Source organism: Ursus arctos, unplaced genomic scaffold (genome assembly GCF_023065955.2).
Source record: "Ursus arctos isolate Adak ecotype North America unplaced genomic scaffold, UrsArc2.0 scaffold_26, whole genome shotgun sequence".
Lineage (NCBI taxonomy): Eukaryota > Metazoa > Chordata > Mammalia > Carnivora > Ursidae > Ursus > Ursus arctos.
The window spans coordinates 5,667,834-5,680,611 of record NW_026622941.1 but is presented as its reverse complement, the minus strand read 5'-3'; the positions used below and the strand labels follow the sequence as shown (position 1 = coordinate 5,680,611).

General features: G+C 41.0%; 1 protein-coding gene across 2 annotated transcripts in view; it reads right to left on the bottom strand.

Moving 5' to 3' along the window:
• The window catches only part of NDUFA9 (NADH:ubiquinone oxidoreductase subunit A9), a 34,448-nt gene that overhangs the window by 9,014 nt on the left and 12,656 nt on the right, over positions 1-12,778 (bottom strand). For both annotated transcript variants that reach the window (XM_026502637.4, XM_026502636.4), the window contains 4 exons: positions 12,494-12,635; positions 7,227-7,329; positions 2,931-2,998; positions 1,674-1,750 (listed from right to left, as the gene is read on the bottom strand). In XM_026502637.4, coding sequence (XP_026358422.1) covers positions 1,674-1,750; positions 2,931-2,998; positions 7,227-7,329; positions 12,494-12,635 — 390 coding nt within the window. The remainder of the gene's footprint in view (positions 1-1,673; positions 1,751-2,930; positions 2,999-7,226; positions 7,330-12,493; positions 12,636-12,778) is intronic.

The window sequence follows — 12,778 nt, the reverse complement described above, 5'->3', positions numbered from 1 at the left end:
ACATGGATAGGATTGGGTTGAATACATAGATGAATTTGGGGAAAACTGCCATTTTAACAATATTGGTTCTTTTAGTCTATGACCATTAGACGTCCGTTTACTTGACTCTTTAATTTCCCTCAGCAGTGTTTTGCAATTTTCCAGCTACAAGTCTTGTATTTGTTAAATTTATACCTAAGTACTTTATTCTTTTGATGCTGTTGTGAATAAAATTATTTTCTTAATTTTATTTTCAGATTGTTCATTTGCGAATATATGGAAACTGAGTTTTATATACTGGTCCTGTACCTTGTGACCTTGCTAACTTTATTAGTTTTCAGAGTTTTATGTATATGTGTGTCTACCAATATGTAATGAATGAATGATAGAATGGACCAATGTCCTATAGTTAATTAATAACTATGAAAAAACTAGGAGCAAAATTAAGTTCTTATGCTTCTGCCTTCACCTCTAAGTATTTGAGAAATAAGCAAAGTTTCCCCCTGGGCTAAAGAGACAAAAAAAGAAACACAGATGCCTATCTAGTTTTGCACACACAAAATGCATATGCTGCCATGCCCAGCACTACCTTTCCCGCCAACATGCCAAACAAGTATGGCGCACCACCACCCAGCAAAGAGACTCGAGGGGACTGGGAAAAGGTGAAGAGGTGTGAAACAGCTAACTCCTCCCAGAGCTTCTTCCACTAAGTAGTAAGCAAAGTCTGGGAAGCCATTTCTGGTCTTCTTTTCTTCAGAATCCTAGTCTAACTACAGTTTGACTAGGCTCAGATGTTTTTGAGTCTAGTGATTTATGGACCCTGAGCTGAACACACTTTTTGTGACTAATTCTCCTGGAGTATATCACTCTGTACTAACAGAGTGAACTTAGGAACTCAGAGAGAGGCATACATCTTGCAGCCGCTAGATATGGAAACACAATATGATTTTTTGCACTGACAAAAATTTTACTAAACTAAGTCTATAATAATAGTGAAAAACATGACAATGTATGAATTCATAATCCTGGCAATATATCCTTTACTTCCTGGCTTAGAGAGAAAAGCGTCTTTTCTCTGGAAGCAAATATTTCTTAGGAATTAAGCTATCAACTGTTGAATCAGATCCTCACCTTTCAGGAAACGTTAGGTGTCCTTAGTTTGCTTCATAGCAACTGTACCCCAAACCAGCCCTCTCCAACCTTTTGGGGGCATTGCGATACTCCATCAAAAGCAATTTAATTTTGCAACTGCATATACTCCCTGAAAGTATTCTGTTCGTGTTTCTGAATCTATAGTAACATCCTTTTATATGTTAAAAATAACAGTGGAGTAGTACAAAATCATCCTTGGTGATCACTGGACTAAGTATATGTAATAGTCTGGTTCTCTCTGACTTTGGTGACAGAAAAATCACTTATTAAATTAGATTCCCCCAGTTTGCTCAAAATTCTGATTTAATAGAACCATTCAGGAGATTTGTGACAATAGCAGCCTTTGGACAGCTCTTTGAGACACACTGACCTCAGGGCTAAGGGAATAAAATTTCTGGAATAAATACAGTTAAAGAAAAACACTAAAAATGCAACAAATAAATCTGTAGTGACATGTTCAGAAGTTATTGGTCTTATAAATCATTACATACTGTTCATTTTAACAGGCAGCACAATTTTAAAGTCAAATGCTAGTCACCTACCCAACGAAGGCAAAAGACTTCCCTCTGGAATCTGGATCCTTAATTGCATTAATAATTCCTTTTGATACATCTACAACCTATAAGAAATCGTAACACATGTTTAAGTAATTGTTGAAAGAGAAAAACACAGGGACGGGGAGAGGGAGGGTGGGAGGGAGAAAGGAAGGGAGGAAGGAAAGAGGGCCACATCAATCACAACCTAAACATAAAAAAAATAAATTAAAATAATGGCATTGTCTGTTTTGAGAAAGCTCCTTAAAGAACCCACTCCTCCAGGGCTCTGATGGTCTGCATACTGGAAGGCTCACCTAAATATTTTTCCTAGTCAGAACATGTTCATGCTCAGACAGCTGTGGAGGCCTTGTGATTGGACTCTACCCATTATCTCTGCAATCTCACCCCTTACCACTTGTCCTAACGCTGTTACCACCTGTTACCAATTAGTAGGCGGAATCCTATACAACTGCCAATATCCTACCATTGTGACTTTCCCAAATAATAATTTTATATGATTTTAGACCCCGTGGTTTTCAACTGGGGGCGATTTTGGCCTCCCCTGGAAGGCCCTTTTCGCAAAATGCCTGGAGGTACTTGTAGATGTCACAGTTGGGGAGGTAGTGCTACTGCCATCTGGTGGCTAGCAGCCAGAAATGCTGCTAAACATTCTACAACAGCCCCTCCAACAAAGAATTATCTGGCCCAAAATGTCAACAGTGCCACAAATGGGAAACCCTGGTTTCAACATAACATGGAACTCAACGCGCTCTTACCTCTGGACCCCTGTATATACTGTTCCTTCTGCTTGGCATGCTCTTCCCTAACGCCCTTCATCTGACTTGCTCTAGTCATCTTTAAGGTCTCACCTGTGGGAGGCTGTCCCTGACCCTCAAGTCTGGACTCAGTGTCCCTCTGCTGTAATTACATAAATCCTCTCCCTATCACAGCACTTACCACACCACATGACAATTGCTTTGCTAGCCTGCCCCTGACGGAGGCCAACGTGAGGAGAGCAATTTCTGTCTAGTTCATATCTCTATATTCCCAGTGACATGTACAGTGTGCCTGGCACATTCAATTTACTTTTGTTAAGTGAGCGAACATTGAACAGAGTACACGTACCTCTTAGGTAACTGAGAGGCAAGCAGTTGGAGCAAGTTGAAAAGAGGACAATGATGGAGTTACAAGATTAGGATAAAACCAGAAAACTGATCACCTGACTCTGAATCCAGCCAAAGCCCCTTCATCCGGGGTACTTACGTATACTGGTTGTTTCACTGTCTCCTTGCCCAAGGAAATAAGGGGTACACCACCAAACCAGCGAGTATCTGGCAGAAAAAGAGAAGTATACTTAGAAGGCCTCGACTACTAGAAGCCTCGCCAAACTCCGCGTGCTCCAGGTTAGCAGAATCATTTTGCATAACTGAAATAATGGAATAAATGTACCAGACACTGAGGAAGCTAATGGGCAGCCACTTGTTTGTCAGATAAAAAATACGGGAAGTAAAAAGGCCAAATCTTCGAGGATGTGGAGAGCAAGGGAAAATGGTCAAATGGCTTGGCCACTTGGTGCACCCCATTCTGAGGAGGAACATAGGAATCAAGTGATCAGCAATATAACATGGGCAACTCAGAAAAAGACTCCGGTAAAAAATGGGAATTTAGGATATGATGAATGCATTACCACAAATACGTGGGAAATGAAAAGATTATTTAATTGATGGTGCTGAAACAATCATTTTACTAAAATGAGGAAAAAGGAGAGGAAGGGAGGAAGGGAGAAAAGGTTCATATCTCACCATAAACCAAAGCAAATCCCAAGTGGATTGAATATAAAGGTAAAAAAAGCCTTACCAAAAATTTTTTAAAGTGGACATTATTTAGAAGAGCATCGAAAAGAATAGAACACTCAGAAATAAACGTAACCAAGTTGGCTAAAGACTTGCACACTGGAAACTATAAAATACCACTATAAGATGTATTTATTTATTTGAGAGAGAGTAAGAAAGAGAGTAGGGAGAGGGGCAGACAGAGAGGGAGACAGAGAATGTCAAGCAGACTCCAAGCTGAGGGTAGAGCCCAATGTGGCCTTTTTCCACAACCCTGAGATCATAACCTGAGCCAAAACCAAGAGTTGGATGCTTAACCAACTGAACCACCCAGGCGCCCCCGCTGAAAGAAATTTAGTGAGATACAAATAAAGAGAAATACATCTCATGTTCATGGTGGAAGACAACACTGTTAAGATGTCAAACTACCCAAAGAATCTACAGGTAATGCAATCCCTATCAAAATCCCAATGGCATATTCTGCAGAAGTATAGAAAACTCCATCTTAAAATTCATATGGAATCTTCAGGGACCCCAAACAGCCAAAACTATTTTAAGAAAGAAAAACATAGATCATATAGGATATTTCAAAACTTACTACAAAGCTACAGTAATCAAGATCAAAACAGTGGCATAAATAGACATATAAACCGGTGGAACAGAACAGAAATAACTTTTGTATGTATGGTTAAATGATTTTTTTGACACGGTGCCAAGACAATTCAAGGGGAAATGACAGTGTTTTCAATGACATCAGTTTCAATGATGCTGGGAGACCTGAATATCCCCATATGAAAGAATAAAGTTAGACCTTTACCTTACACCATATACAAAAACTAACTCACAATGGATCAAAGACTTAAACGTAAGAGTTACAGCTACAAAACCCTTGTAAGAAAATATGGGGGAAAGTTTCATGACACTGGATTTAGCAATGACTTCTTGGCTATGATACTAAAACATAGGAAACAAAAGTAAAAACAGATAAATGAATTTGGGGAAGGGAGGGAAGACAGTGACATAATTCAGTCCAAAGCAGATAATAAATTTTATTTTATTTTAATTAATTAAGTAAGTAAGTAGGCTCCATGCCCAGTGCAGAGCCCAACATGGGGCCTGAACTCACAACTCTGACATCAAGACCTGAGATGAGATCAAGAGTCAGAAGATTAACTGACTGAGCCACCCAGACATCCAAATTATTTTTATATTACATGTTTTTTACCACAGTTTTTTTTTAATTGGAAATTAATACAGAATGTGAAAAGACATGAGCAATCAGGGTGAAAAAACACAGCATGAAAATATCTAAATTGGATAAATGAACTGTGGCCCATACATACAATGGAATATCATTCAGCTATGAAAATGAAATGAGCTATCGGCCATGGAAAGGCATGAAGGAAACTTAAATGCGAGGCTAAGTGAAGGAAGCCAATCTGAAAAGGCAACGTAGCATATGATTCCAACTATGCGATATTCAAGGGAAGGCAAAACTATGGAGACAGAAAAAGATGAGAGGTTGTTGGAAAAAGATTAGGGGTGAGGGTAGCAGGGTGAGGAGGAAAGGATAAGTAGGTTGAGCACAGGAGATTTTTAAGGCAATGGAACTATTCTCTATGATACTCTAATGGTAGGTAGATGTCATTATACCTTTGTCAAAATCCACAGAATGTACAACATTAAGAATGAATCCTAATGTAAATTATGGACTTAATAATAATGTATCAATATTGGCTCATCAATTTAACAAATGTACCACACTAACGCCAGGTGTTAATAATAGAGAAAACTGGTTGCTTGGGTGGCTCAGTTGGCTAAGTGTCTGCCTTTGGCTCAGGTCATGATCTCGGAGTCCTGGAATCAAGCCCCACACTGGGCTCCCCGTTCAGCAGGGAGTCTGCTTCCTCTTCTCCCTCTGCTGCTCCCCCTGCTTGTGCTCTCTGTCAAATAAATAAATAAAATCTTAAAAAAAAAATAGAGAAAACTGTTATGGGCAGAAATCAAGGGGTTAAAGGGTATGTGAGAACTTTGCATTCCACTCAACTTTCCTGTAAACCTAAAACTACTCTAAAAAAATAAAGTCTATTAATTTTAAAACAATTTAAGCAAATAAGCCAATAACAAAAAATAAACAGTAAAAGTAAATATAACAAAAGATGTACACCCTTAATATATAAAGAGACTAAATAAATTGCTAAGAAAAACATCTCTCAAAAAAAATACACATAGGCAAAAGACATACAAAGAAAACTGAAAGAAAAAATATAAAGAATAGCTAACAAGGAGAAACCGAAAGCTACTGATAAAACTGTACCTCACCAACCATCCTAGTACTTCCCAGGAGGGTCAGAATCCTCTCCTAATACGTAAGTGAATAAATTGAGGGGTAACTGGTAATTCGATTGAAATTAAAGCTGGGTTCTTATCACAGACTTTAAAAATGTATGCTATGCTAAGCAAAATAAGTCAAGCAGAGAAAGACAATTATCATATGGTTCCATTCATTTATGGAACATATGAAGTAGGAAGATCGGTAGGAGAAGAAAGGGAAGAAGAAAGCGGGGGTAAACAGAAGGGGGAATGAATCATGAGAGACTATGGACTCTGGGAAACAAACTGAGGGCTTCAGAGGGGATTGGGATAGGCCAGTGATGGGTATTAAGGAGGGCACGTATTGCATGGTGCACTGGGTGTTATACACAAGTAATGAATCATGGAACTTTACAGCAAAAACTAGGGATGCACTGGTGCATCCTAACATAATACAATAAAAAATTATTGTTAAAAAAAAATGTATTCTCCCTTCCCACCCCCACAAATGTACAGGGAAGTCTTTCTTTTTTTACCTGTAAAAATCTCAAAATCTCACCACTGAGTCAAGGAGACTGATTTCCCTGCCAAGACAAGTCTGATTATTAAACAAACAAAGCCTGAGAGCAAGCATAACATGATGCCTAGCCCATGAAAGCAGTTTACATACCAGTTTAGCAATGGCCGAATTCCTATTAGTCCCTAATCCCGTTCCACAGAAATTGCTATTAACAAGGAAGACTGACATGATCTCAGGATCATGAGGTCGAGCCCCGTGTTGGGCTCTGCGTTCAGCGCAGAGTCGGCTTGAGATTCTCTCTCTCCCTCTGCCCCTCCCTACCGCTTGCGCACTCCCATTTTCTATCAAATAAATAAATAAAATCTTTAAACAAACAAGGAAGACTGATTACATGCACCTGAAAAATTACGATGCTGCCTCTTTGTCTTTCAAAATCAACATCCAGGGGACTTGTAAGAAATTAGTTGAGAGGCTTCATATGAAAAATATAAATAAGGCCAACACTTATGCATTGACTATGGGGGAGGGACTGACTACAGTGACACGGGCTACTTCATTTCAGTAACTCGCCACTCTCAACACAGACATTTTCATCTCCGTTTCAACATACAAGGAAGCTGCCCCGCGTGCACCTGCCACAGTCACAGAGCTAGTCAGGCTCTGCCTCCCAAGGCTGCACTCTTCTGTGAATCTAAGGTGCTTCTTTTCATAGACGGTAACGAAGACCACACTAGGCACACAGAACCTTTGGGGGGAAAAAGGCAACTGGGAGAGAGAAAATATACGTTAAGTCTGTCGAGTCAGAGAACACTGTCAGCTGGCGCTTAACTTCAACCTGGTTAACTGGTATCCTCTTTTCTACTACTAAGAAAAACTACAAGAAAGAATACCTACTTGCAAAATGATTGAGGAATCTATCCTCTCTTCCGAAGATGTCCGATGGCTTTATGATAATGGCTTCTGGAAAAGCATCTCTCACTTCCTTCTCTCCAACGGCCTAAACAACCAACCAAACAAAAAATAGAGTTCTGAGATGAGTGAACAGAGCTTGCATTCCTTCATTCCTTCCACTATCAGGACGTTATTTGTATTTCAGAGGTCAGTTTCTCCAGATTAAGGTAGGATTCATAAAAGTCAGTTACACAGAATTTTTTTTTAAATAACATATAAAAATGCCTTGGCCCTAACGGCACTCGTTGGGTTTCTTCCTATATTTATCCTAAGGAAGCTTATGCAGGAGAAGAAAGGAGAAAAAGCAGAGTAGAATTCTTCCAGCCTCCATTTTCTTTCTAACCACAGGTTCTCTGGATGGTATCGACAATCTAGCAGCCTGCAGAGAAAGGAGATGTGGTTGGAAGCCACGATATGGAAGTGGCAGCACATATACCTACCCACAGGAGTGGGGACAGGCCACGAACCTTCCTAACCTCAACACCCTTGCTCGTTACCATCTACCTCCTAGACGAGGCCTCTTTCCATGCAGGTATCAGCACCTTGTCCAGCCTTCCTCTCCACCTGCACAGTCACTGCAAGTGACCTGTATGTCCAGGTGGACTTGAACCTCTCTGTTTCTTAAGCTTCTCAACTCCAAAGACCTCCTCTTCTCTCCATTTCTGTCCCCTTCAACTCATTCGGGCCATGGACCTTATCAACAACTATAATTACTCTTCTGAAACATTCCATGAAGACATCCTGCTCTCAGATGGCAATCTCCCATGCATCCAGCCGCTGCTTCTTCATCACCTGTTCCTGAGATGTCTGGTCATCACCTTCTCAGGAGCGCTGGTCCTCTGATGCTGCTTTCCTCCACATCAAGCCCTAACTTGCCTCAGACTAGACTCCATGGCCCAAGTTTTCAGTCACTCTCTTACCAATATTGTAAACTACCTCTTCCCTTTGTCTTTACTCTTCCACCCACCAGGCAAATCCCAATTCTTCAAGAACCTCATTAACATCCTTCTTTGACCCACGCACTCCCAATGCCTTCAGAGTGGGAGGAAAATAAATACATAAAAATCATAAATTGGATAACTCAAAAGCCAAAAAAACCCCAAAAAACCCAATTTGATTAAAAAACGGGCAGAGGATCTGAATAGATTTTTTTTTTTCCGAAGAAGACACACAGATGACCAACAGGTACATGAAAAGGTGCCCAGAATCAGTAACAATCAGGGAAATGCAAACCAAAACCACAATGAGATATCAACTCACACCTATTAGCACGGCAATTACCATAAAGACAAGAAATAACAAATGTTAGTGAGGACGTGGACAAAAGGGAACCCTTGCGCACTGTTGGTGGGAATGTAAATTAGTGCAGCCACTATGGAAAACAACATGAGGTTCCTCAAAAACTTAAAAATACAACTACCATATGATCCAGCAATTCCACTTCTGCCAATATGTCCAAAGGCAATGAAAACACTAACTTGAAAGATATCTGCATTCCCATATTCAGTGCAGCACTATTCACAATCACCAAGGCATGGAAGCAATCTAACTGTCCATCGGGAGATGAAGGGATAAAGAAGATGTCATAAACACGCACACACACATACAATGCAATATTACTCAGCCATTAAAAAAAGAAGGGAATCTTGCCATTTGCAACAACATGGATGGACCCTGAAGGAATTATGCTGAGCAAAGTATTCATATAGAGAAAGACAAATACCATATGATCTCACTTATACATGGAATTAAAAAAAAAAAAAAAAGCAACCAAAAACCCCACCAAACTCACAGATAACAGAGAACAGATGGCCAGAGGCAGGGGTGAAGGGAATCAAAATGAACAAACTTCCAGTTATAAAATAAGTAAGTCTCAGGATGTAACATACAGCATGGTGACTACAGGTAATAAGGCTGTATTTGAAAGTTGCTAATAAGAGAACAGATCACAAACGTTCTCATCACAAGCCGCGCCTGGGTAGCTCAGTCGGTTAAGCTTCGGACTCTTGATTTCGGCTCAGGTCATGATCTCAGGGTCATGGGATCAAGCCCCATGTCGGGCTCTGTGCTCAGCAGGCACTCTGTCCCTCTCCCTCTGCTCCTCTCCCCACTCATGTTCTCTCTCTCTCTCTAATAAATATAATCTTAAAAAAAAAAGTTCTCGCCACAAAAAAAAAATCTGTAACTATGTGTGGTAATGTTAACCAGATTTACTGTGGAGATCACTTCACAATATACACATACGTCAAATAATTACGTTATACACCTGAAACTAATATAATGTATGTCGGTTACACCTGAATTTAAAAAATCATAAACTGGTACCACTATACACTCATGTCATCAATTTTAACTGGGCCCTCAACATTTCCCAAGTACTATTTTCTTCTAATGTTCTCTCCTATGTTCTCTCCTATGACAATTTCAAACATTCTCTATTCTATTCAAATTCCTCCCTTACTAGTCTTTTCCTTCCAGTAAATGACTTCACCTTCTCATTCAAAGAGAAGATACAGCAGCAGACAACAACCACCTCAAGTTCCCACCAGAAAATCCACAACTCTCCTCCTTTCTTACCTCCCCTGCTCCATGACTTACTTACTTCCACTTTCTCAGGAACCTGCCCAATTGACTCTCTCCTTTATCCTCAGTCCCACTCTTTACCAGCGCCTTCTCACCAGCACTTACACAATGTCAAGACCTTCCACCTTAAAAGAACAATCCCCAACTCTACGTGCCCCTCCAGCTTCTTGCCCCCTCCCTCTTCTTACCAAACCACTTAAAAATGCCACCTGCTCTTACTGTCCCCACTACCTCAGCTCCTGCTCACGCTTTGCTCACCTGTGCTCTAGATTCTGCCCCAACACTTGCACCCAAACCATTCTTGATCAGATCACAGATGACCTCCATATTGGTAGATCCAAGGTGACTTTCCAGTTCTCACCTCACTCGGCTTCTCACTGGCATTCATAAGCAACTACTCCCCCTTGCGACACTGTCTTCCCTTGGCTTTCATGATCTTGTGCTCTCCTGGTTTCCGTCCTACCTCACCACATCTACTCCTTCTCAGTCTTTGTTTGTCTGGGTTTTTGCAGGTGCCTCCTCGTCTACCGGAGCACTAATCGTTGGTATTCCTCTGAGCCCTGTCTGAAGGTCTCTCAATCTACGCTTCCTCACTAGGCAATCTTATTCCCAAACACTGCTTCAATTAACTGGTTTTATTTTTTTTTAAGATTTTATTTATTTATTTGGGAGAGATAGAGAAGGACAGAGCAAGAGAGAGAGAGAGAGAGAGCATGAGCGGGGGGAAGGACAGATGGAGAAGCAGGCTCCCCGCTGAGCAGGGAGCCCGCTGAAGGGGCTTGATCCCAGGACCCCGGGATCATGGCCCGAGCCGAAGGCAGACGACCAACTGACTGAGTCACCCACGTGCTCCTAATTAACTGGTTTTATATCTCCAAACCAGGCCTCACTTCTGAGCTCCAGGATCATAAACCCCATTCACCATTGTTACTTGGATGATTGACACACACCTGAAATGCAACCTGAGTCCAAAACTGGATCATCCTTTTCCTTCTCTGTAAATACTGTTTTTCTATCTTTGCTGTGCTTTGGAATTCCCTAAGGAGAGTTAAAAATATCAGTGCCCAAGTTCTATCTTGGGATAGATATCTCCAGGGATTCTATTTTCATTGGTCAGGGTGCAGGATTTTTCAAAGTTCCCTCAGTGCTTCCATTGGGCAGCTAAGGCTAAGAACCACTGCCCGAAAGCCTTGTCCTTCTCAGGTGTTTCTCCCCTATTCACCAGCACCACCATCCACCTCATGGGGTAAGCCACAGGGCTGGACATCACTGAGTCTTCTCCCACCACTGACTCCAGCCCCCAGCCTCACCCAAGCCAGGGGCTCAGAGGAATACTAACGATTGGTGCTCTGCTACTTCTTCCAAACAAGCATGGATTCGGAGGATTCTGTGAATGCCAGGGTGGAGGCAGGCACAGAGTGCCTACGCTCATTTGCCCTCATCCATGCAGTATAAAAACGGTGAGGCTTGGATGTGCTGCTAGCCAGTGCCACGACTATGAGAAACAGAGCTTACCCAAGAAGGAGGAACTGAAAGAATCACACAGAAACAAAGCTGAAACCCTGATCAACCTTGGCACCAATGTGGCTGAGTTTCCTTCTTGCTGGATTTTTCAGATCCAGGGGCCTATAAACATCCTTTATGTTTGAGCCAGTTTACACTGAATTTTCAGATGCTAGCAATTAAATGCTCCGAACTGATAGATGCCCTCTCTCCCCCATTACATGCTCCTATGGAACAGTTCTCTACTTTGCAACACCAGGCGCAAGTGGAATTATTTTCCTCAATAGATGAGAAACTATACAGGGGCTAAGACCGTGTCTGTTTTATTCACTACTGTATCCCCACCACCTAATACAATATACACCAGACAGTAGGTACTTAATAAATCATTTGTTCAATAAAAAGAATGCAGTGGGTCAAAAAGTTGGAGTCACTGGCAAAGAACTCTGTGGTCCTTATCAATCTGACCCAAAGCAGGCTCATGATAGCAGAAAAAAATGCTAAAGACAGCCCCAGATGCTGCAATTCCTCTGAGTCCTTGATCATAAAGACATTTCAGGCTATAGAATGACCCCAAATCAGAATCGTCAATCCCTAGGTACAATCTGGATGACAATGTGGTTTCTGGACATATAAAAAGCCTAAATACTAGATTTCCTTGGCAAATATTTATCCCTGTCATCCTCAGCCTTTACATTACCCTCATTAAGAGCAGCATATGACCGTGACTAGGCACAAGGTTTGAGGAAAAAAGATGGTCTTTTAACCCGTAGGTGACATGGGTAGGATGTTTTTGACAGGAATAATATTTTATCTTTTATGAGGTTTACTATATAATTCTATTATGTCCCAAGCAACTTCCAGCATTTGAAAACAGGTAAGAATGATTTACCCATCTCCAAAGCCCCTTACCATAGTTCCCTGTACACAGAAGGCACTCAACCAAAATGTCAGAACACAACACACACACCACACATGTCAATCTAATCGTGGATGTGGAGAATTAGAAACCCCTTTTATTTCTGGATATGTCAGTGAGAAACCCTTCTCACTTAACTCATGTTTCGAAGGGGCCAAGAAACTCCAGCTCTGGGAACCACTTCCCAAGTCAACTTGGCACTTACCTTATTTCTCAGATATCTAGAAGAGCTTTTAATATCAGCATTCAGATGTGAAACATGAATGAATTTTTCGACTCCAGCTTCCTTGGACACTTGAGCAATTGCCTGGGGAATCTTCACGAAAATATCCTCAAAATCAAAGTTTCTGGAAGAAGACAAAAAAGGGGGGGAGTTAAGAACACTTGATTCAGGATTCCAAAGCTTTCCGTGATAAGCTGGTTTTCATACTATTGCTGGAATTCATAAGAATTAAAATTTAAAGGACAACGATTTAACCCCAAGTCAAAA